Source organism: Salvia hispanica, chromosome 2 (genome assembly GCF_023119035.1).
Source record: "Salvia hispanica cultivar TCC Black 2014 chromosome 2, UniMelb_Shisp_WGS_1.0, whole genome shotgun sequence".
Taxonomy (NCBI): Eukaryota; Viridiplantae; Streptophyta; class Magnoliopsida; order Lamiales; family Lamiaceae; genus Salvia; species Salvia hispanica.
Genome location: NC_062966.1, coordinates 6,695,820 through 6,719,703, shown reverse-complemented (window position 1 = coordinate 6,719,703; position 23,884 = coordinate 6,695,820). Strand labels below are relative to the sequence as shown.

General features: G+C 36.2%; 5 protein-coding genes across 5 annotated transcripts; 4 read left to right on the top strand and 1 right to left on the bottom strand.

The window, feature by feature from the left end:
- Positions 1 to 156: 156 nt before the first annotated feature.
- On the top strand, positions 157 to 609 carry LOC125206196. The gene has a single exon (XM_048105485.1). It carries the CDS (start codon positions 157 to 159, stop codon positions 607 to 609), a length of 453 nt encoding a protein of 150 aa, XP_047961442.1.
- Positions 610 to 1,215: 606 nt separating this feature from the next.
- On the top strand, positions 1,216 to 3,128 carry LOC125206195 (cyclic nucleotide-gated cation channel beta-1-like). Its single transcript, XM_048105483.1, has 2 exons — positions 1,216 to 2,010; positions 2,055 to 3,128. The coding sequence occupies exons 1-2, from the start codon at positions 1,216 to 1,218 to the stop codon at positions 3,126 to 3,128; spliced, it is 1,869 nt and encodes a 622-aa protein (XP_047961440.1).
- Positions 3,129 to 8,101: 4,973 nt separating this feature from the next.
- LOC125204107 lies at positions 8,102 to 8,689 on the top strand. The gene is made up of 2 exons (XM_048102664.1): positions 8,102 to 8,228; positions 8,296 to 8,689. Exons 1-2 carry the CDS (start codon positions 8,124 to 8,126, stop codon positions 8,488 to 8,490), a joined length of 300 nt encoding a protein of 99 aa, XP_047958621.1. The 5' UTR covers positions 8,102 to 8,123; the 3' UTR covers positions 8,491 to 8,689.
- A 3,790-nt stretch (positions 8,690 to 12,479) lies between these two features.
- LOC125207449 (replication protein A 14 kDa subunit B-like) lies at positions 12,480 to 13,325 on the top strand. Its single transcript, XM_048106799.1, has 2 exons — positions 12,480 to 12,841; positions 13,104 to 13,325. The coding sequence occupies exons 1-2, from the start codon at positions 12,586 to 12,588 to the stop codon at positions 13,178 to 13,180; spliced, it is 333 nt and encodes a 110-aa protein (XP_047962756.1). The 5' UTR covers positions 12,480 to 12,585; the 3' UTR covers positions 13,181 to 13,325.
- Positions 13,326 to 13,643: 318 nt separating this feature from the next.
- LOC125207448 (F-box/kelch-repeat protein At1g57790-like) lies at positions 13,644 to 16,088 on the bottom strand. Its single transcript, XM_048106798.1, has 2 exons — positions 15,938 to 16,088; positions 13,644 to 14,939 (listed from the first exon to the last, which is right to left on the bottom strand). Exons 1-2 carry the CDS (start codon positions 15,967 to 15,969, stop codon positions 13,850 to 13,852), a joined length of 1,122 nt encoding a protein of 373 aa, XP_047962755.1. The 5' UTR covers positions 15,970 to 16,088; the 3' UTR covers positions 13,644 to 13,849.
- Positions 16,089 to 23,884: the final 7,796 nt, after the last annotated feature.

Here is a 23,884-nt window from a genome sequence, read left to right as displayed (position 1 = left end):
TTCTGCGCGCACAGTGTGTTTACCGACCAGAGTTTCGCTCTTTTCAATACCTCTAGGAAAGATTGGAGTAAGCGTCTTGGTGATGCCCTCTGGGCCTATAGAACCGCTTATAAGACACCAATTGGAATGTCACCCTACAGATTGGTATTTGGAAAAATGTGCCACCTGCCCGTGGAGATAGAACACAAAGCGTATTGGGTAGTCAAGGAAATGAATATGAAGGCTCATGCCTGTGAGGAAGAGAGGAAGATGCAACTGCAGGAGCTAGAGGAATTGAGGCTGGAGTCATATGATTCAGCCATGTGGTATAAGGAGAGGACCAAACTCTGGCACGATAAAAACCTTCGGGTCAAGGAGCTGCAGGTCGGGCAGAAAGTACTCCTTTTTCAGTCAAAGCTCAAGCTCATGCCTGGAAAGCTGAAGTCCAAGTGGATAGGCCCATACACAATCGTTGGCATTCGAGTGCATGGAGTAGTGGAAATTCAGGGAGTCAATGCTAACTCTGTTCCTTTCCTTGTTAATGGTCATAGAGTGAAGGTGTTTAGGGATAGTTCGGAGTTGTGTGAAGTGGAAGAAATTCCACTCCACACACTTTCCACTATTGCCTAGTAAGCCATGTTTAAATATTCTTCGGGAATTACTGGGTCAGGTAGATAGGGTAAAATTTTTCCGATAAACTGACTGGACCAACTAGTTCCCAAGAATATTTAAACATTTAGATGTAAATAACTTGAATAAGTTTTTTTTTTTATGAAAATACAAAAATATGTACTTCTAAAACCCAAAGAGAATTTTAAATTCTGAGCGTCTGAGAAAATGCACAAATTTGGAAAGCTTATCTCTTTGACCCAGATACTCAGCAAATTTCATTTTTTTTTACTAAGTGCTTAAGTTAATCGGTTCGAGGGAAGTGGAGAAAAATCAGGGGGAAGTTTAAAATTTGAATTTCAAAAAGCTGGCGAGGTGTACGGTTGCTTGCGTCAGAGACGCGACCGTTCGCCTGCAGCCAATCATGGCATTTTATTTTCTTTTCTTTTACTTTTATTTCTTTTATTTTTTCTTTTATTTTCCTTTTCCTAAAATAACTTCCCTAAAAAACTAATTAACTTCCATCTCCTAAAATAATTTCCTCACAACTCCCAATTCACAATTTCTTTTTCTCTCTCTGTAGTTCTGAAAACCACCACCACCGCTAATCTACCACTGTAAACGAAGATGCAGAGAAATCCGATGGCGCGCTCAACCCGCGGAAAAAATCCACCGAAGGAAAAGGCGAAAAAGACGTCGGCAGAAGCAACGAGTTCGAACCCTACTGCCGAGAAACCGCCGGCACCACTACTCGAAGAAAATCCAGTACCCACACCGGCGGTAGTTCAACCACAGCCAGAAATCACACCGGAAAACCCAACATCTACACTAGCTTCCGCCACGGCAACTAACGAGGAAGTTCTGGATCCCGAAGAGGTAGTGAGAGAATTCATGGAGAAGTATGAGAATGTACCGAAGGCGAGCAAATTCTTCGCTAACATCTCGGAGGCGTTTCGGAAGCAAGAACAAGAGTTTCCTGCCCTAAGCCCACTTACAATCCCACCAAGGCCCCAAACCTTAATCGAAACACCCACTGCACAAGCCTTACCCACACACCAAGAAAACCCCCAAATCTTGCCCGAAACCCTAACCCAAGAAACGAACCCCCCAAACACTATTCCTCAAATAGAAACTGAGCCCCTTGCCGAGCCTTCTGTAAATGAAGAAGAGTCCGCCGAGGAGGATGACGATAAAATGGATACCAATGAATCCGAGAGAGAGGAGGAGGGGGGTGAACGAGTTGAGCAAGAACAAATACTGGATGAAGAGGCCACTGGGTCAGGGGATGAGGGAGATAAGAGAGAGGGTATAGACGGTGGAGAGGGTGCTGAGGAAGGGAAAGATAAGGTGGAAGAAACAGAGGGTGTGAAGGAGACAGAAAGGCAGGATCTGGAGAAGCTTATGGGTGATGAGGAGGGTAGAGTAGGTAAAGAAGGTGAGCGGTTGGTGATGAGAAGGCTGAGAAGGAAGAGGAGACTGTTGATGAGAAGGCTAAGAAGGAAGAGGAGACTGTTAGTAAGGAGGCTGTTGAGAAGGAAGAGGAAAGAGACGGCGATGGAAAAGGTGCCGAGAAAGAAAGTGAAGAGATAGAGACGGAGATCGTAGTGGTAGACGACACTACTACTGAGGAGCAAGGGACCCCGACAGATGAGAGGTTGACAAGGAGGCAGTCCCGCCGGAACAGGAAACAAGAGGATGAGGCAGAGGAAGATAGGGCCAAGAGATTAAGACTGGAGGACACAGAAGAAACAGGGGACGACATCCCCCAGGTTCAGGAATCTTTGGCGGTCGAGAAGGATATTTCTCCGGAGGCCCTGGAAACGAGATATGAGGCAGAGAGGAAGAGAAAGGGGAAGCACACTGCTAAGCCCCAAAAGAAGAAATCTCGCCCAGCGTCCATCACTGTGGTGATTAGCGAGCCGGAGGCGATCCGAGTGCCATTTGCCGATCCGAATGGGAAGTCCGCGAAGTCCGGGAAGAAGTTGTACCTCTCAGACCTGAGGGATCTGGGAGTGGAGAAGAAGTTCATCTCTTACTTCAAGAGCATCAGGTTCGAGTGGCTTCTAAACCACAGTGAAGAGGAGGTACCGGTGGCTCTGGAAAAGGAGTTCTTCACGGCCTTCAAATTCAAACAAACTACGGATCTCGACGCGGACTCAATCTCATTCAGACTGTTCAATGAGGAGATGAAAATGAGTATCAGAGAGTGGTCACTAAGGATGGGACTACTCACGCCCGAGGAAGAGGAAGAGGGGACCTGGAACGAGAGGGAAATCGACGCACCCAAGAATACAGAAGGTTTCGATGCTGAGGAGGCCTGGAGGATGATTGCCCACAAGAAGGTGTCCAAGTTCAAGACAAGCTCATCGAAGGGAGTACACATCACTGATCCAGTGCTCTGCCTAGCACAAGTGTACACTGGGTACAATCTCCTGGGTCAAGTAGGTGCAACCCTCACCACTCCAGAGCTATACTTCATGTGGTGTATGCTAAACAATGTGAAGGTCCACCTCGGGTACTGGACTGCCCATGCATGCTAGAGAGTCAGAACCCACTCCGACCGCGATCTCTACACTTGCAACTTGCTAGGAGCATACCTCCAGAGGAACGTGTCAATGAAGATAGCCGACTCGGTCACTAACCTGCCAATGTGTAGCGCCCCAGGGTACTTTTATCTCGCATTCTTTTGCAACAAAGGACTGACGATAATGAAGGACGATGTGCTGAGATTTTACGAAGTGGGGAAATTTGATGGAACGAAGATAAAGACTGGGAAGGAGGACGGAGAAGGAAGCGAGAGAGTGGCTGATGAAGGATGGCAAACCAGGATGGAAGAAACGATGTTGAGGCTAGGTGCAAATATGGTGCAGCAACAGGAGATCTTGCTGAAGCTGCACGAGGAGGCGGTAACTCAAAGGGAGATGATGACCGCGCAAGCTGCGAAGATGGTCACTGTGGTTGACTAGAAGATCCTCCGGGTCCAACAGCAGCGCATGCCCCCGAAGTTGCCCACAGAATATAGGCAACAAGCCCCAGGAGTCACCTCAGAGCAGCCAACATCCAGCGTCCAGGAAATGCCATCAGCCAGGAAGAGAAAGGACAGTGAGACCACACCCGGTGTACCAGTGAAGAAGGATACCCCTAGGCCAGGGGAACAGAAGGCCAAGAAGGATGATGAACCCAAACCAAGCCAGAAGAAAGTGAAGACGGTGTCCAAGAAGTGTGGTCCCACGGGGGACCAGAGCCAGAATTAACCCCCCCATAAACCAAGTAATTTTAAATTTCTGTTTTTTTATGTCTTGTTATGTTTTAGTTTTTTTTACAAAGCATGCTCGTATATATGTGTCTGTAAGTATCTATGTTTACCTATTAAGTATGTATATATGTGTTAGCTGTCTTCTCCCACTTAGCCCGATGCTCGGTCTAAGTGTGAGAAGTTTATGTTGATATAGCATGCTTTGGTATCTGTTAATTTGTGTATCTTCTCCCACTTAGCCCGATGCTCGGTCTAAGTGTGAGAAGTTTGTTTTTATATAATATGTGTTTTGTGAGTCTGTTGAGTGCCGCACTAACTTAGCCCTGATTTCCACTTCACCGAAAATGCTTGGGGACAAACATGGTGAAGTGGGAGGGGGGAGGGAGTTAGTGCAAGTTAGTGTCAAGCATGTATGTCTGTTTGCTAGGTCTAGGAGTTAGTAGTAAGTCGTTTAATAGGAAATTTTGTGTTCATGCATAACTGGTAAATAGAAAGCAAAAGCCCCTTAGTGAGAGTAATTGAAGAGAGAATGCATGTCAACTTTGATGCTATTTTCCTTAATAAATCAAAATCGGTTTGGATGAAGTAAGGACGATAGAATATGCCTCGACTAATCTAGTTGTGAAGCCCTCCATAAAAGTGAGTTATAAGCCTTAAACACTTCATACTAACACAAAATGAGAGGGCTGCCACTTGATGCTTAGGGAGAGAACTTAGAAGGAGAAAAGTTTTGGTGATAGAAATAACCTCTTGGGCCTAGGGAAAGGGTACTGGAGGTATAAGCTGGACGAAGTCCAGGGTCTAAAAAGGAGGAATAAGCTGGACAAAGTCCAGAGAAAAAAAAAAAAAAAAAAAAAAAAAAAAAAAGGAGGTATAAGGCTGGACGAAGTCCGAGGAGGTACAAGCTGGACAAAGTCCAGGAGGGAAGGAGAGAAAAAATTGTAATAAGAGTAAAGACAGAAAAACTCTCTGACCCGAGGCATCAATGGTATGGCAATATAAGAGCGAACGATCCTAACATCCCTGGTGAGGAATGAGTGATCGAGCGAATCCAACAATTAGTAAAGTTAGAGGCTATCTTGACAAACTGACAAGTCGATTAGATAGAAGAAGGGAAAGGGAAGATTCGGAGATTGTAGGTTCTTGGATTGACCTTAATCTTGTGGGGATGGCTGCTAGAAAATGAACCAGTTTATGCATTTATGTGTCAATGTGTTTTAGTATGTATGTTTTCTTTGTCTAAGTCATGTCTAGTAGTTTGAGTCTTTTTCCTTTTAGTAGAGTCGGTTAAGGGGAAACCATGCATTGAAACTTTCCTTATTCCTTTTTCTTGTCTTTATACTTGAGGACAAGTATGGTTTAAGTGTGAGCAAGTTTGATAAGGCTCGTTTCATGCATTGGTTTTGGGTTAAAATTCAGTGCATTTGGGGCGCTAATCTGTGTTTATGAGTTCAGGTGCGTAGTAAATCTGCCGGACCTAGGAGTTGCTGTTACCTGACCTGGCAGATGCAAAAGAGATGGAATTGAAGTAAAAATCAGAAGTCGTCGTTCGGACCTGGGAGAATTAAAAGTTGGCGACAGGAGCGGAATGGAGTAAGAGCAAATTATTTTAAAGGGTCTTATTCAAGGGCAAAAGCGTCTAACTACTAGAGGGATACCCTAGGGATCAGAGCCTCACATATATACAGAGCTCAACCTTGAAGAACAAGACAACCACTTCTACACACACTCTTAGCTCAAGCTCCCGTTCCATTCCTTAGTTCCACACTTCAAATTTCTCATTTCACTTGCTGCGCACTTGGAGATGGAGTGATTCTGGCCACCGTGGTTCTCATCGTTGTTTTGCTGCTGTGTAACACCGCCTTGTGAAGGCGAAGAAACAATATTTACTTTGCTTTGTTTAGTTTGCTTTCGGTTTCAAGTACTTGTTGGTTTTTAAATTTCGTAACTCTAGTTTCTGACTTTGATTTGCTGGATTCGAACCTATTTCTCGTTGTTATGGAAGTTCATGTTGGTTTTTGTTGGATCTCGCTGAGTTGATGTTTATTTCTTGCCTTTTACTTTCGCTCTTGTTTATTGTTGGATGTTTGGAGCTGAAATTTGTTGGTTTGCTGATGAAGGTTGTGGATTTGCGTATGGAGATGCTTGGATTTGTTGAATCTTGGTGGATTTGAGTTGGAGTTTCGTGTATCCGGTGTCTGCTGTTTACGTTGTGCATGATTATGACTATTTACTTTCTGTTTCCGCATCCTTTAGGTCCAGTAGCGTAGATCTGTTAGTTTAGGCTTTAATTTCTCGTTTTAAGTTTAGATCTGAAGTTTGCTCTATTTTTATGGTGTTTAATACTCTGTTTTATCTACTATTCTCGTTTGATTCCCGAAGAAGATGAAGTTGTTGGTAGTTAGAACCAGATCTGCTTTTGTCAGTACTTTCTGCATATGTACTTTGCTTTTTCTGCATATCCCCCAGACCCTGTCAGTACTATCTGCATTGTCTTTTTACTTTTCTGCATGCTTTTCCAGACCCCGGTAGTTTAAGGAAACTTGTCCCCACTTCAAAATATTTCGTTTCTCTAAGTCATGCATGTTCCGTACGTTCTCATTTCTCAGACCCAGTAGTTTTAAGTTCTCGACCCATAAAAATTGCGTGGCAGCAGCCGCCCCCTTTTACCAAAACATCCTCAAATGCAGTTTCGTAACATATTCGTCCTCGTGGGATCGATCCTTTACTTCCATGTGCTAAGTTGTAGTATAGTGGGTTGAGGTTTTGAAGAAATAAAGTGCATCCAACGACCCTTGTCCGATAGTTTCATGATCTTCTAGCCTCTAAGTCTAGTCGAATCATCTGGACCTGTTAGATTGAGTGATATCACAAACCGCACGCATCACTCTATTAGACATCTTCAGTCCCACAAGTGTGACATCTTTTGTGGGACGGAAGGAGTATATATAGTGCCCTAAGTTTCCAAATATGAGTAGGATTTGAAAACCCCAAAAATAGGGCAAATTTTAACTTCTCAGCATGTTTCACCCGGTCGGGCCGGGTAGGGTTATGAATGACCCTACTCGGTCTGGGTAGCGTCTCTAGATGGGGACGTTTTCTGCTGACTTTCACCCGGGGGCCGCTTGGACACGAATTGTGGTCACCTGCTCGCTTGATGGGATTGATCTCATCCCTGTTTCATGTTTTCACCATTTTCTTTTCCCCTTTAACCTATTTCTTTATACCTAACAACAAACTCAGTCATATAACCAATTAGTACATGAATGATTGACAAAAAAAAATAGACAGTAAGTTATTAAACTTGACAATAAATACATCAACCATCTAATCAAAACTAAAATATAACAATCTTATCAATGCCCAATAACGATGCAAGATTCAATATATCAAATTATAAAATGATATTTTTTTTTGATTATCCATACTACTCCATCCGTCTCCCATTAATTATTTACTTTGGTTCTTGTACGGGTTTTAAGAAATGTGAAAAAAAAGTGAGTTAAAAAGTTGGAATATGGAACTACTTTTATTTATTCTTTTTATAATAAAGTGTGAATGGAATAAGTTAGTAGAATGTGAGGCCTACATACCATTTATGGTAAAAGTAAAACTGAACAATTAATAGGGGACGGACGAAAATGACAAAAGTGGACAATTAATGGGGAACAGATGGAATAATCTAGATAAAATTTTATGGATGTATTGAACTTAATGTTTACGTGGTGTTGTTCACATATTTTATAAAACAAGTATATGTCGATAAATGATAAATTTATTTATTTAACTCTATTTTATCAACTTTTTCTCATTTTTTCTTAATCCCTCCATCCCATAACGTCTCACAGAAATATTCACATTCTAAATTAGAAATTTTCTTCTCTCTAATGAGATATGACTCATGTTCTACTAACAATCATTTAACTACTTTTACTCTTTACCTCTTTCTTACATTAGCAATTGCGATCTCACATATTTTATTCATTTTTTCTGCTTCATGCTCTTATTTTATCAATTTTTTATTAAAATCTATGTCATTCCAAAATTAAAGTTAGCTAATACCATACATAAATGGTATATTGTGATACCATAAGATTGAAATGAGAGAAATTAATCATATCCATCATCATAGTTAGTTAGAGATAGCTATTTAAAAGGGAAATTGAATGGCAAACAATGCGAGATTCACATTTCCTGGATTTGTTAGTTGAAAAGCAGGCATACATATGATATATCCCTCCCCAATTTAATAGTAACTGAAAGCAACAAATTAAACAGAATGACAAGCTCCGGGGAAGCATTTCCGGCAGTCGAATTGGAGAAAGAGTTGCATCCGGGCAGCAACAAGGAATTCGAGGTTGATTCCGTCTCCTCCGCCGTCGAGGTAATCAAATCATATTCACACTACAAAACTCGTCTTATTTATATAATACGAGTATATGTTTGTGAAGAAAGAAGCGGCTGCTGCAAGGAAAGAGCGGGAAAGGAAGGATGCACTGCGTAGCTTTAAAAAGGCGATCATCGTTTCTGGGATCGTCGTAGCTGTTGCCGGCGCAGTTTTCGCCGTAACCAAGAAAATCAGAGAGAAAACTGTCGCAGGCGCAGTTTTCACCGTAACCAAGACAATCATACAGAAATCAATTTAGATTAATGTTTTTTTCGTAAATCTTCTCTTTTCGTGCTTTCTCATATTTGCTAATCCATAAATTCACCTTCATATCTTCTATTGGATACATTCAAATCCTCATTTTAAAGACAAAATTTATTGTTTAATTTCTGTAATAGGAATGTGACGTATCAAAATCTAACCAATCACTCCTTCAAATATAATGTCACAAATTTATGGGCTCATTGTGCGAAGAACAAATAACAGCGTTGGAAATTTTCTTTTTAATTAATTATTTGATTCCCTAATTTACCTCCATACCATAAAATTAAGGCAAAACACATCCTTAAGTCCTTGTACTTTGATTGTTTATTTCAGTAGATCCTTATACAATTTTTCTGTTTTAATAAGTCCTTGTACTTTTATATTTGATATATTCAAATCTTATTTAACGGAACCGTTAACTTTTCCGTTAAAAATATGACATATCATAATTATTTAAAATATTCCACCTAATATCCTAGTTGGAAAATATAAAAAAAAGTGGTAAAACAATAATTCGATCACTTTTTCATCCATCTCCCTCAATCTCTCTCTGCATTAATCTCCCACTCCGTTAGCGCCATTTTTTTGTAGCAATGGGGAGCGGCAAGCAGCGCTGGAAAATCTCCTTCCACAAATCCTCCTCATCGCTGCGCTCAAGCAGGTCCAAATTCCGGCCGAGTTCCTCTGCCCTCTCTCCGGCGCTCTCATGGCGGATCCTGTAATCGTCTCCTCCGGCCACACATTCGAGCGCAGCTGCGTCTCCTTCTCCTTCCACTCCACTCTCACCGGCACCGCCACAGATTTCTCCACCATCATCCCCAATCTCGCCCTCAGATCCACGATCGTCAACTGGTGCCTCCTCCATCGCCTCGACCCCCAAAACCCCTCGCCTTTCACTCCGCCAAGAAAATCATCCGTCAATTAATGCCTCCGCCACCGCCGCCGGTCGAGTTTAATCGGATACCTAGCGTCAGCAGCTCGGAGAGTCCGCGACGCCGTGAACTCCGCTCCTTCTAACCACTAGGCCGGCGTGCTACTCCTCTTGTTTTACCTCTTTCTTTATGTTATGTTATATTTTTGGATATTAGGTGGAATATTTTAAATAATTAATATATGATGTGTCATTTTATAACGGAAAAGTTAACGGTTTCGTTAAATAAGGATTTGAATATATCAAATATAAAAGTACAAGGACTTATTAAAACAAAAAAATTGTATAAGGATCTATTGAAATAAACAATCAAAGTACAAGGATTTAAGGATGTGTTTTGCCTAAAATTAATTAATAAATATGTTACATGACATAATCTAAGTGGATGATTACCCTAATCTAATGGCTAGTTTTGATATGGGAATGAATTTTGATTTGTTTCATTCCATATATATAAACCAAATTTGAAATATTTACCACAAAAAAAGCATTTTAATTTTTATTAATAATACAATATATATTTAAAAAAAATTAACCTCACAAATAAATTAATAAATTAATAATACTAAAGCGGAAAATTTAAAGTCCCATTAAAGTCCAAAAGAATGCTAGCATTTCAACGGGAAAATGACAAATGTAGTAGTACTCCCTTTATCCCGAGGTAGATGTCATATTTGGGTGATACCATAAGATTTTAAGAGATGTTGTTTTGTATGATAAGTGGAGGAAGAAAAAATATTTTTATATTATATAAATAAGAGAGGTAATATTTTCTAAAAAATGAAATGAGATCTCTTTTATGGACAAACTAAGAAAAATGTTTGATACTCCCTCTGTCCGCGAATAGGAGTCTCGTTTTTCCATTTTAGTCCATCCGCGAATAGGAGTCCCGGTTCACTTTTACTGTAAATGGTAATAGGGTCCCACCTTCTACTAACTCATTTCACTCACATTTTATTTAAAATTAACATATATAAGTGAGACCCAGTTCCACTAACTTTTTTCCACCCACTTTTCTTAACATTTCTTAAAACTCGTGCTGCCCATGAATGAAATTCCTAATGGCGAACGGAGGGAGTATCTATTTTGGGATGAAGGGTGAAGGGAGTATGAAATACAGCGTAATTAGTTAAAATCTTTTATCTTTTACTTTTATAAAAAGAGTAACTACTACATGTTTAGTCTTTAGGATATGAGTTTCCAAATTGTAGCTCCTAGCCAGGGACGGATCTACACTTATAGAAAGAGGCCCACCTCATATTTTCATATCCATGTATATATTGTATATTTTTATTATATATTTCTTCTATTTCTCACTAAATACTCCTCCTCAAATTTTTAAAATTTCCTCATCTATAAATTTGCCCCTCTCCCTATATATTTCTTGCTTCGCTCCTATTCCTAGCAAAAAATTAGCATGGTTATTCTCTAGTATTTACATTATTCATGTATGAGATCATTTTTCATCTATTTATATATTTTTTTTGATGAAAACGCCCTCTAATCTTAAGGTCATCTTTGTCTATTCATATATTCCCCACCTGCTATGAAGTGACATAGATTGATTTTTTTTTTTTTTGTCATTTTGATATTGAGTGTGCAATGAAGGAAAATCGAGCTAGAAAGGCATATGAGTTTATATTTACAAATACTTTATAAAAATTATTCATGAATAAAAATCACATTTTTTTATGTCCCTTAAATAATTCCTTGTAGCTAATTATATGTGATTATAGATTTATTTTAGGTACAAATTTAATATTTCCTTCGTCCCTATGTAGACTCATTTCTTTTCGGCAAAAGATTTAAGAAAAATTGTTTTAAATGAGTTAAGTAAAAGGAGAATAAAGTAAAAAGTAGAAAGGTAGAGAGATGAAGAAAGTGTAAAGTAAAAGAGAGAATAAAGTACTTTTTGCCAAAAAAGAAATGACTAGGTTACAATAGGATAATCCGAAAAGGAATACGACTTAGCTATAGAGAGACGGAGGGATTGAAGAAAACCTCCTCGCAAGGAAGAGTGTTTTTTCTTTCCCAACAAATTGGCTAGCATATTGCCTCATTCCCTAATATCAGTTCATCACAACAGAGTATCAAGAATTAATATATATTGAAAAAAAAAAAAAAAAAAAAAAAAAAAAAAAAAAAAAAAAAAAAAAAAAACTTCAGAGAAGAGGGAAAAATCTAGTAACAAAATTACACGTTTTTCCTTCTGAATATCCCAATTTATTACTTCCTCCGTTCTAATGAAATTGACCCTTTAGGGTTGACATGAGTTTTAATACATAATTTGGTAAAGTAAGAGAGAAAAAAAAAGTAGTTGAAATTGTGTAGTAGATAGTGGCCCTATAAATGAAAAAATAAAGAAAAAGGAGAAAAATGTTAACATAAATTGATATGTGATTATTTGTATGGGACAGACGGAAAAAGGAAATATGGCCAATTTTTATGGGACGAAGGGAGTATTTCAGAATATCCACCATTGAAATTCTACTTATTCTTTTTTCATTTTAGGTTGTAGATCTCAGACTCTATTAAGTTAATACACTCATATTTTATTATTCCATAAAACTATACAAAAGGGAGATTCACGTACTAATTTTTTGCTCGTTTCTTCATAGTATTTTTTTAACACTCATATAAAGTTAAAATCGAAACTATAAATGGGACGAATGGAGTAAAATGAAAGCTAATTCAATTATTCCAAATAGTAAAAAATTATGAGCAATAAGGATATAGAGAAAATTAGATTACTACTCCATCCATCCCTTTTAAAATGTCCACCTTTGCTTTTTAGTTTGTCGCATTCAAGATTTCCACTTTTTATATTTGGAATTAAATCAATCCCTCCTCTCTCCTCATTAAAAAATTAAATCACTTTTTTCCTCTACTTTATCACAAACTAAGTATTTATCACTCAAGAATGTGGTCATCTTGAGTGGGACGGAGAGAGTACTCTAAATATCGGCCATAAAGGCGGGAATATTTGGCGCCATTCCTTGTACAATTTGGGCACCAAATTTAATCAATATAAATCCCTAATTCAATTCAAGCAAAATTCACATCTCATTGTCGATTAATCTACATCTGAAGCCCTAGCAGCAATCTCTTTCCAGATTTCTCGATAGCGTATTTGAATTTATTTACTTTTTTTTAGAAGAAATGGATACATCGAATCCCGCGGCTTTTGTTAACGCCGAGTTGCTGCGGATGCATGTAGGCCGGAGAGTGCGCGCGGTGATCCAAGTGCTCAGAAACGACGTCGGTTCAATAACCGGAAAATCCACCGACGAGCAGGAACTGGTCGTCAAGGGGCATCCTATTAGCCCCCTCACCACTTTTGTTGAGGTTATCGGCTTCGCTGACAGTAACCGCACTATTCAGGCCGAGATCTGGACCAATTTTGGAGATAATTTTGGTATGTTTTATTGTGCGTTCGTAGTCGTTTGCTGTTGAATTTGTGTTTTGTTCTCTTAGTTTTCAAGTTAATTAAGGTGATTTTGAAGTTAACCGTTGCTTCAACGGTTGAGGGTGATTAAGAGTCAAAATTACAGTGTCATTTTCGCCCAATTTGAAAATAAGCTTTTTAGATTAGCAATTTGTGATCTATGGGGAAAGATTTTGTTTTAGCATTGATTGGATTGTGATTAAACAATAACAACTCTGTTTTGTTTCTGCAGATGTATCAGGCTACAATACTATTTGTCAACTTGCAAATGGAGATTTCAAACACTTTGTTCATCTAAGCTGGGGATGAATGAATCCACTCACAAGTAGGACAGTTGTTGAATTTGTTACCATATGCTCTGAATTTTTGGTATCTGAATTTGAGCCTTTTATGCCTTCTTGTGGTATTTGCTTCTGTTGATCCGACAATCCAACCAATGCTCGTTCCTTGATTTTGGATAATCAAATATAACAATCGGAAAACCATGTCAGTAGAAATCTTGAGGATCTCAAAGCTCGCTGCTGATATGTTTGTGATTGCATTGCTATCGTATCTGCATTCCAACATGGCCATAACCTAATTTGGTTTCTTTTAGAAGCATCGATAAAATAACATCAATTCGGAATTTGAATACATAAATACTCATTCCATTCTGTTGTGCTAGAAGACAAAGAACTCAACATGATATAAATAACAATAACAAGCACAACAAATTTATGTAAAACATGGAGAATAGCTCATGTGAGTTGATGATGGTGCAACGGAAACAAAATGAAGAAAACGATGAGTGATTCTCTGATGTCACAATCATGTATTACAGCATTGTTCCAAAAGTCAAGCTATAGTCTACATATAGTTACTACATTATGGAATGAAATTAAAGGATATTAAGATAGACGCGAGGTTCGTGAGGGATAACTATTCAAACATTTAGATAGCAAACAAGTGAACTTACTTTGGTCACTCTAATGGCTACCTTTAAAGAAATGTTGTGAGGTCTTCAGGTGGTTCGATCCAAACACTCTCAAAGGGATCCTGTTCCCCCCAATCGTAACGCTGCTTCCGCGGATAGTACCTCCCATTGTCGAGTGAATATGAAACACAGCGTTTCCCATAAAATCGAACCTTTGAGAAGTAGACATTGTTTCTCATTGTCCCAAGAAGATTTGTCCTAGCATGGGAAGACAGAAAGTTAGCAAAGAGTGCCATGCCTCCCAAAGTTTGCATCTCCACCCATACTTTATTTGTCTGGTCCAACTTATAAATCACAGGGTTTATTGCAGAGCAAGTGTAAATCACAAAAATATCTCCATTATGCTCTGCCATAAATTTTCCTTTCCACCAATTTTTCACAAAGAAATTCTCTGGGCATTTAGGCGGTGGTACAGAATGAACGGCCCAAGTGCTTTTTTCGGGATCATAAACCCCCAGCCAGCCGGTGAGACTCAAGCAGTAGAAAAGACCCTGGCAGTAAACTAGCTTATTCCAAATGCTGCTAACAAACGGTAGACGGTTTTGGTAGTTCACAGTGGTCCATTCGGTTTCCCCTGGACGACACGTGCTAACTGCAACAACTGTGGGGCTCACATGCTTAACTGTGAAAAGGATGCAGCTAGGAGATGTTGGAGCAGCGGAGAAAGCAACTATCTGGTACATCAATTCTAGACTAGGCAAATTGATCAACTCCCTCGTGTAAGGGCAACAGAAGAATACAGACAGCGTTCTAGGATTGTATAGCAGCAACCAACCATCCTTGGCATAGCAAATCCTAGAGCCATCTAGCTCCGGCAACTCAAGCCAATACGTTTTGCGCTGAGAAGGGTCATAGAATTCATACAGGTCACCGAATTTCGGGAAGAACATAAGCCATGGAGGCTTATTAGCCATTCTAACAGATACAGCAACAGCTAACCATTCTCTGCAAACAGCAGAAGCCCGGATATTGTCCCTCAAGCTTAACTGAGAGAGAATACCTTCCAAAAGCTCTGTTGGGAGCTGCGATTGTGTTAGTTTCTCGTCTTGCTGTACTTTCGAAACTCCTCTGTTGTCTCCGATTGCTTCAGACAACCTACACGTGAAATTCCATACGGTACATTCAAATCATTGTAAGCACTACCAAGCTAGTTAAATAGGATATATTACGACATCTAAGTATGCAAGCAAGAGCAAAAGTGCACAATTAGAAGATCGCCTCTGTAGTACGATTCGAAAAGGAATTGTAAGAAACAATGCCCTTTGGAATGCTAAAATGACTGATGAGATTAAAGAAGTTGCAAATTGTAATGCTATTAAGTAGTCTAAAAGGGTGCACATGTTGATTGATCTATCGACAGATTAGAGAAACATGCTGGACCCATCACCGAGAATTTGCAGTCACATAGGAAGAGAAACACATTGCACCCCTGATTCTCACATGGCTATCACTTTCGCCATTAGGAAAGGCTGATGATCTTCAAAAGCCAGCCATCACCGACAACTTATTTTTTCGTAACAACAAAAATCTCAACTTTTTTGGAGAACAACAAAATCAGGAGCAGATGGAAGATAGAACATTAAACCAAAGGCCATCAGGATGGATGGTGGACTACAATTTCAAACATTACGTACCACGAATATCTTACACTGTCGATGAAGCCCATACGTATGAATTCAGCGCGAAAAAAACGATATTTATTCAGAATTCAGAATCCCAATCTGCATTTGGGATATGGTTTTTACAATATTGTTTAATTCAATAGAACCCTACTCAGACCTCAATTTGGTACAGTAACCAAATTTCCATAAATTGCTGAAATAACGAATTGCCCAAATCTCATTCCCTTCAGAAAATCAAATCTGCTAACACAATACAAGGAATGGGCAAGCATTGAACTCTATAAGCCCAATTCATTCAATTGAAAATAGTCAACAAAATTCAAACAGCTGGTGCATACTCAATTGTCAATTCAGCCCAAAACCCACCAATTACGACAATCAAAAACACAAATTTCATTGACGTGAAGCGTGATTACAAGTATATGATTCAGATAATGAGTCGACAATTGAAGAAAGTAGAAATAAACTCACAACTTCATCTTTTTTCTTCTTCTTCCAGCCATAATTTGTGAAACCCAGATTGAATTTCACCGTTTCCTTTGGGTTCAGTGTGGGGGAAAAAAGTAGGGAGGAGAGGGTTGTGAAGGGAGAGAAATGAGAATGATTGCGGTGTCAGGGCGTGTGAGAGTTTGCTAATAAAACATGTTTCCTACTAACACGTGTGGGTTTTGATTTTCTGTAAATTATTACTCTTTTTGCTCTTACAAATTGTTTCTATCAATATTTTAACACTCCATCCGTCCTCCAATAATTATCTAGCATCGATTTTAAGAAATATAAATAATTAAGTTGAAAAAGTTAGTAAAATATGAATCTCACTCTTATATATTAATTTTATAATAAAATGTGAGTGAAAGTTTATAATAAAATGTGAGTGGAATGAGTTAATGGGATATGTGATATACTTACTATTTATAATAAAAAGTGAAAGTTTTATTCATAAAATTTCATCGCTAGATGAGTTACTATCCCTACCAAACATGTCATTAGTGTCATTAGTGCAGAATGAGTCTCACCACATTAGAGAGAAGAGGATTTCTGAAATTGAAATGTTCATAATCTTTGAGGACGGACGAAAAAGGAAATAGTGCACACTCTTCAGGACGGAAGGAGTATTATTTTATACTCTATCTGTCCCATAGAAATAGTTTATTTAGGGTTTACACGAGCTTTAATGCGTAATTGGTAAAGTAAGTAAGAAGGAAAAAAATAGTTAAATTGTGTAGTAGATTGTGGGACTCATAAATGACAAAATAAAATAGAAGGGGAAAAATGTTGTTAAAAATGAATAGACTTATTTCTATATGACTGAGGGAGTAATAGTTATAAGTAAAATGAATTAGAGGAATATATGGTCCACATACTTAATGTAGTAAAAGTAAAACGAGATATTTATTGGGGGTGATCCAAATAACAAAAGGACATTTAATGGGAACTTAAAAGGGATATTAAATTACTCAACTCAGAAGAAAATTCGTTCTTATTTGACTTATAATATGGATAAAAACGCCATGTTTATTCAGACAAGCTTAAGAGCATCCCCATCCGTGCTCTTTGCTAAGAGCACGGAAGTGGACCCGGAACCACTTTTACTCCTTATCCTTAGCTAAGAGCACAACACCCACATCCGTGCTCTTAGCTTAGGACAAACTCAAGGGTCCCACCATTTTATTATTCAATTTAAATAAAAACATTTCCACAATATTAAAATGCATTAAAAATACCCGAAATACTATTACAAATTACAAAATAATTAAAATAGTCGAAAAAATAGTCGGCAACGAGCCTTTCGTGGGCTCCCTCTCGATCACGATTGATTTAACGACGTTTTGATCTAGTTGGTTCAGGAGGAGGGGCGGGGGTATTGGCGGCGACATAGGCTCCACAGGCGGCACGATATTGTTCATAATATTCTTGTTCTTCGCGCTCCGATTCCGCAATGAGATCGGTGAAATCCATTTTTGAATTTTTAGAGAAGGTTTGAGTGAGAGAGGAAGATGTAGATGATTTTGTATGAAAAAGTATGAATAGAAGATAATTTGATGTGAAAAGTGGATGATGAATGTGTGTATTTTATAAATGATTTTGGGATAAAAAAAATTCACAAAAATCCAAAAAAAAACGTCCATAAACAGCTCTATTTTTTGGGAATCCAAAAATATATATTTTTTAATTTTTGATATTATTTTGAATTATTTCTGATTTTTTTTTTTAAAAAAAAAGAAAAATCAATTTTGTCAATCGCTAAGCCGTTGGCCAATCAAATCGTGCCATGTAGGGCTGCTCAGCGGCACGAACACGCTCTTAGCTAAAAGCAGCGCCGTGCCGCTGGCACAGACGGACGACTCGCAGCGACGGACGAGTTCGTCCTTGCCGCTGGCACGGACGGACGGACGGCTTTTTTTATACCGCAGCGGATGCTCTATGTAGTTGTAACTATTGTTATGATCAATTTCTGGCTTCGGTTGATTTATTTTATGTTTCAACTTTTAACTGTAATTTTGTACCTCATTGCAGATGTAGTATAGATTTATTATAAATTTGTAATAAAATTCCTATGGTCGATATAAATGGAAATTTTGTATCGCATATATTAATTGTCAAATGACATTAAGCACGTGGAATTAAATTAATAGATTTGTGTTAGGGGAAATAGTAAATCAGCCTGATTTGGCACATGACTTACCAAAAAAATCGAAAATAGAATCATAAAACTACTATAAAATCAAGATTTTATTCTCATAACTTCTTGCACTTGATTCTTGATGGAAAATAACATCATTATCTTCCGTTGATTCACATTATTAAAATCCCAAAGGAAAATATTCTGGAGACATAATGTCTCCAAGCCATAATGCTTAAAATGGTAAGTATGTATTATATTATATTTTTAATTAAATTTATATTTAATATATGTACTTTATTACCCCTACATTAATTTGTTTACTAAATACACCTATTTAAGGATATAAATTTTGATTATGCATAGATGATGCATGCATTTAATAACATGCTACAATCATCTAATCGTTTAAAACATGATTGGATAACTTTTTTTATATATGCTCATTTTAATGCATTTACTTAAAGATATTTCTTTAAAATTTTAAATATTAATTTTATTAGCTTTATATATTTAGTGTACATTTTGTCTACAAATAAAATAAGATTTATCAGCAAACAAATAATTTCAGACTTCTTAATGAATTAGTCTTTATAAATGTGAATTTAAATAATTTTTAACAAATAATTAGCGCTATAAAATATAAATAATTAGTTATCTAATATTTTTGAACTGTAAATACTTAGAGTTACTATAACATGTGACAAAAAATAATTACTTTGCAATTATAATACAATAATCTTCAATATTGATAAACTTATTCTTTTAATCACTTTTTATTCACAATAATCTTTAAAAAATAATAAAGTTTTTAGCTCACTTTAATATAACACCCAACACATTAAAATTTGATAATGCTATATTATATATTAATACTACTAATTAAGTGAGTATATGGTTTTGATTTTAAGAATTCTCTAGTTCTAATTTTTTATTTTTTTATTTTGATTTTTTTAAATTCTTAAATCTTGGACCATTACAGTTGAACCTCGATAAAATCATATGTTCTTATATCATTTATTTCATATTTTAAATATATTAAAATATTTAACTATAACATGCAATAAATTAAATTTGATACATGGTGTACGAATGCTAATTGAGTCTAGTGTTTATGATTTTAAGTTTAATTCTTTATTTTACAAAATTATAATTTCTTTAATTTATAATTTTTGAAAGATTATGTTTAACAGTGATCAATAAATAATCTCATACTAATAAGTCATAGCTCATCTAATTAATATTTTTAAAATATGTAATTAATATTAAAAATATGTCTGTATGGACCATTATCTTAGCTCAAATAACTGTAGCATGCTATAAATTAAAATTTAATATAGGATATAGTATTCATTAAGTTTACAGTTCTGATTTTAAGAAATTCATAATTTTAATTTTAATTTTTTATCCAAAATTTCAGTTTCTTAATTCTTAATTTTTGGAACGTTACGCATAATCTCAATTAAAAAAATTATATGTATGTTCTTAACTCAACTATATTTAATATTTAAATATATATAATTAATATTTTCTTTTTTATAGCTCGTTGCACAATTCTTTAATATTTTAATGTTATAATTCATATTTTCTCTTTTTTTAAAATAAAATATTAAAGTTTTTAACTAAATTCACTATATCATGAAACAAAGTAAAATTTTATCTATAACGTGTTAATACTAATTGAGTATGTGGTTTTGATTTTAAAATTTTCATAAGTTTGATAGTATTAATTTTTTACGTTCCAAAATTTTATTTTTTTAAAAAAATATTACAATTCGATTAAAAATATAAACACATGTTCTTAACTTATATATTTAACATTTTAAAGCTACATATTTAATATTCCCTCTCTCTTTTTTTTGCAAATATTAGAATTCCTAACTCTAAACAAATAATACTCCGCACTATCTTATAATATTAGCAGAGTTTATGATTCTTATTACTTTTAATTATTAATCAATTAGTAGTAGTTGACATGTGGTATATTAAAATAATCTAAAATGAGAAAAGTAGATTCATCCAATTATTTTTGTATTAAATTAATAATTTCTTTGATTTTTAACATTTTAAACGATAGATTTGAATCTGAATAAAAATTAATTATATTTTCTTAACTCATCTATTTAATATTTTAAAACTATATAGTTATATTAAAATATTAGACGCCCTAGCTTAATTAAATAAAAAATATTAAATTTAGTTAAAAGCAAAGAAAAATAACAAAAAAATTGAAAAGATAATAAAAAAATAGTATATTATTTTATTATATAAACCAATCTGAATAAGATAAATGTTTAATTTTTTACATATTTTTTCATATACTATTAAATGAATGATTTCATTGTTACTACATTGACAAAATGTTTCAGAAAATTTAAGGAAAAAAATAAGTTATGAAAGAATAGCACAACGTAAAATCTATTTGAAAAAGCATATGATGCTATTTAAGTAATCAAATTATTTTACAATTAAATATAATAATTTAGTTATGTAGTGTGTTAATTAATACTGGTAATCTAAATTACTGATTTTTTAATTATTTGTTTTAAAAATTTACACGACAAAATGGTTTTGATTGAAAAATTTTTAAATTCATTACTCTAGCTGCATGATTAAGTTTATCTCCAATTAACATATATGCATTTAGATAAGAATAATTAATTTGGTTAAATTTTCCTTAATTAGGTATATATCTATTTAATACTTTAATGTTAGGGTAAATTAGTCACAATGTTATTATAACTTGGAGACATCTCTAAATCACTACTCAATTCCAAACAATACTTATATATTCGTCCATGCCAAACGACTTCCAACACTATACGATAGTTTACTTCTGGAAATTGAATTTTCGGTTGCTCCAATTTTATTATACTACTATTTAATTGCATATGCAAAACAATATGATGCAGGAGGGAACTACATATTTATCATAAATTTATGTGGGGCAAGTCTCTTAGTTTAAACCCTAAAAAAAATAGGTAAAATGCATTAGGCAGTTAATTTCAGTATAAACTAGAAACTGTAGAATTCGTAATTCCAATTTTGTTTTCAGTTGGATCACAGCCTGGCCTCATAATGGGCCAGATAGAGGGCGGGAGGCCCATATAAAAATGGGTCGGAGCCCGCATCATGTGTATATAGAGAATGATCTTAAATTTTGCGATCAGCCCTTTGTTATTATAATATTTTAATGGTTTGTTCAATAGGATTGTAGATACAATCATAGAACTAAAATAAAAATTACGATAAAAACTAACATAAGAATCAAAATAAAAAATAAGATGAGAACCTATATTTTTATTTGGTAGATACGATTAGAAATCAAGATAAAATTAGCTAGGTGTTTGGCATCTAAATTATTTTATAAATTAAGACGTAGAGTTACATTTTTTTATTCTCTTCTCTTCACACTCACTGTCCTTTTTTAAGTAAAAAATAAAAATAAAGCCTAATGTCGATACTGATACTATCAAGTTAAAAAAGACGTGGGCCGAGAACTTTTAAGTTAAGGCCCACCGAACACCTGCATTATAATATTGGACAAGGATTAGTAAATAAATCTAAACTATTTGTAGGACTTTGTTAGGATGACACCACTTTTAAAGTGAAAACGTAATAATCACGTAACATGCAATCTTTGATATATAGGTAAGCAATATATGATACATAGGCAAACAACTCAGTATAAGATTTTAAACAACAACGATACAAAATCAGAACACTATGATGATATTATAGCTAAAATGACCATCTAAGCAAGCAATCTGCGAAACATAGACAAACAATCTATGGTAAGTATATTTGGTCGCATTAGATTAACTCTACGCAGAGTCAAATGAAATTAGTTAGTTCCACGTTTCCTGTTCTATATTCTTTACTAATAAGATACTACAACTAAACAAGTTTTACAAAATTTTGTGTGACTTTAAGATTTTAAGACTTCAAGATTCATACAATGAATCATGACCAATTCAATTGTTCAAATATGATGGAGCACTAACAAAATCGATCCATTTTTACGAAAATTTACTTCTAAAATAAAATTCCCAGATTTTCTCTATTTTATTAATAAACCAACATCTCCTTTGTTAGGCCTTTTTAGGTAGGCTCTTAATACTTATTTACACGTGATCCATGAATTAGTAATGGAGTATATTGGGACTATTTCACTGTCTATATTGTTGCAAAACTAATTCATTCCAATATTCTATTCGGGAAGGATCAAGTATCACATCGACATCTCACTTGTCTCTTGCATAGTTGCATTATACTGGTGGGGCAATAACTATTAAATTAGTTTGATTGCTCAATTATTATTGATTTGGAGCCTCCTAGAGTGGGCAGAGATTTTGGACAACCACCCTATCATCACATGCTGTGATTCAATAACAAGAGACACTAACAACTAATGATTTAGAACAAGTTTGCAAAATAGAATAATGTACCCGCGGCATAATTTGATTAATATTGCGTACAAATTATATTTGCATGTACTAACACTATTTTAACATTTTATTTTGTTAGTATTTTGTTTCATTAGAGCATCCCCATCGGTGATCGTCCGCAAGGACGGCGTCCGTGCGGACGGCGCGTCACACCCATGTCCGCCGCTTTGCTCGCACCGACGGCACGACGCTGCTCGATAGTAAGAGCACATCCGTGCCGCTGAGCAGGGCGACGTGGTACCGTGCGATTGGTCAACGGCAATGCCGTTGTAATTTCCTTTTTTTTAAAAAAAACATCGAAAATAATACCAAAAATAAAAAAATAAAAATTCGGATTCCCAAAAAATATAGTCGTTTATTACCGTTTTTTTGAACCTCTCCCGAAAATTCAAAAAAGGATTTCACCAATATCACGGCAAGGAGCATGAAGAACAAGAATACTATGAACAATATCGTGCCATTTATGAAGCCGATGTCGCGCCGCCACTCAACCAACTAGATCAAACGCCGCTACATTCCTCGTGGGCCGAGGAGCCCATGAAAGGCACGTTGCCGACTATTTTTCCGATACGCCGTGGGTTTTCAAGATTACTCGGTGCCCTTATTGCATGTCAAACGGTTGTTTATGAGTATTGTCAACACATTGTCCCCGTGTTCAATACTTTCAATCACGAGAGAACCGGGCGACAAAGTCTCTCAAGGGGTGATGTACTTGTGCCCTCCGACAACTTGCACGGGAAACGACGACCTCTTCGAAGTATTTGCAATGTGGGTGAGTCAACTGAATCCTATGCCTCAAAAGTTTTTGCGACGAATTGTTTTCCGCTTGTGAGGAATTCCTTTGGGCACCTACCACCGAAGATTGTTAACGGTTGCTCCATCTTCACGAAACAGTCCACGTTTTCTCGTATGCTTGGGCATTGACGCATGCATTGAAGTGAAACATTCAATTGTAAACAACCCGCCCATCTGGGTATAAAATGCGGGATCGTTAACTAGGGGATTTAAATGCATCAAAGGTCATGGCAGTGGTTCCATTTAAAAAGGATTTAACCAAAGATTTAATGAACAATTAAAAAGGAAGAATAATGCCCAGCAAAGGAATCCAATCAAAAGGTATCGCAATAAATGCTTATCAAAGTTTCCAAAATAATTCCAACCGTTTCATATCCAAAATATTCCCACAAATACCGAGTTTAACCCAACCAATAGATCACAAGTTTTCATAATATAGGAAGCGATCAAGAGAGAAGTGAGGCTATGTATGGAGACACAACGACACTTTAAGTACCAACATCATCTTATTATTTCCTACTCAAACCCCCCATCAACTCGCATGGGGGAAAA

Coding starts and splice junctions, on each gene's coding strand:
- LOC125206196 (XM_048105485.1), top strand. CDS start 157: ATGTGCCACCTGCCCGTGGAGATAGAACACAAAGCGTATTGGGTAGTC.
- LOC125206195 (XM_048105483.1), top strand. CDS start 1,216: ATGCAGAGAAATCCGATGGCGCGCTCAACCCGCGGAAAAAATCCACCG. Junction 2,011..2,054: donor TGGGTGATGAGGAGGGTAGA/GTAGGTAAAGAA, acceptor AAGGCTGAGAAG/GAAGAGGAGACTGTTGATGA.
- LOC125204107 (XM_048102664.1), top strand. CDS start 8,124: ATGACAAGCTCCGGGGAAGCATTTCCGGCAGTCGAATTGGAGAAAGAG. Junction 8,229..8,295: donor CCGTCTCCTCCGCCGTCGAG/GTAATCAAATCA, acceptor ATGTTTGTGAAG/AAAGAAGCGGCTGCTGCAAG.
- LOC125207449 (XM_048106799.1), top strand. CDS start 12,586: ATGGATACATCGAATCCCGCGGCTTTTGTTAACGCCGAGTTGCTGCGG. Junction 12,842..13,103: donor CAATTTTGGAGATAATTTTG/GTATGTTTTATT, acceptor TTGTTTCTGCAG/ATGTATCAGGCTACAATACT.
- LOC125207448 (XM_048106798.1), bottom strand. CDS start 15,969: ATGGCTGGAAGAAGAAGAAAAAAGATGAAGTT. Junction 14,940..15,937: donor AGAAGAAAAAAGATGAAGTT/GTGAGTTTATTT, acceptor TTTCACGTGTAG/GTTGTCTGAAGCAATCGGAG.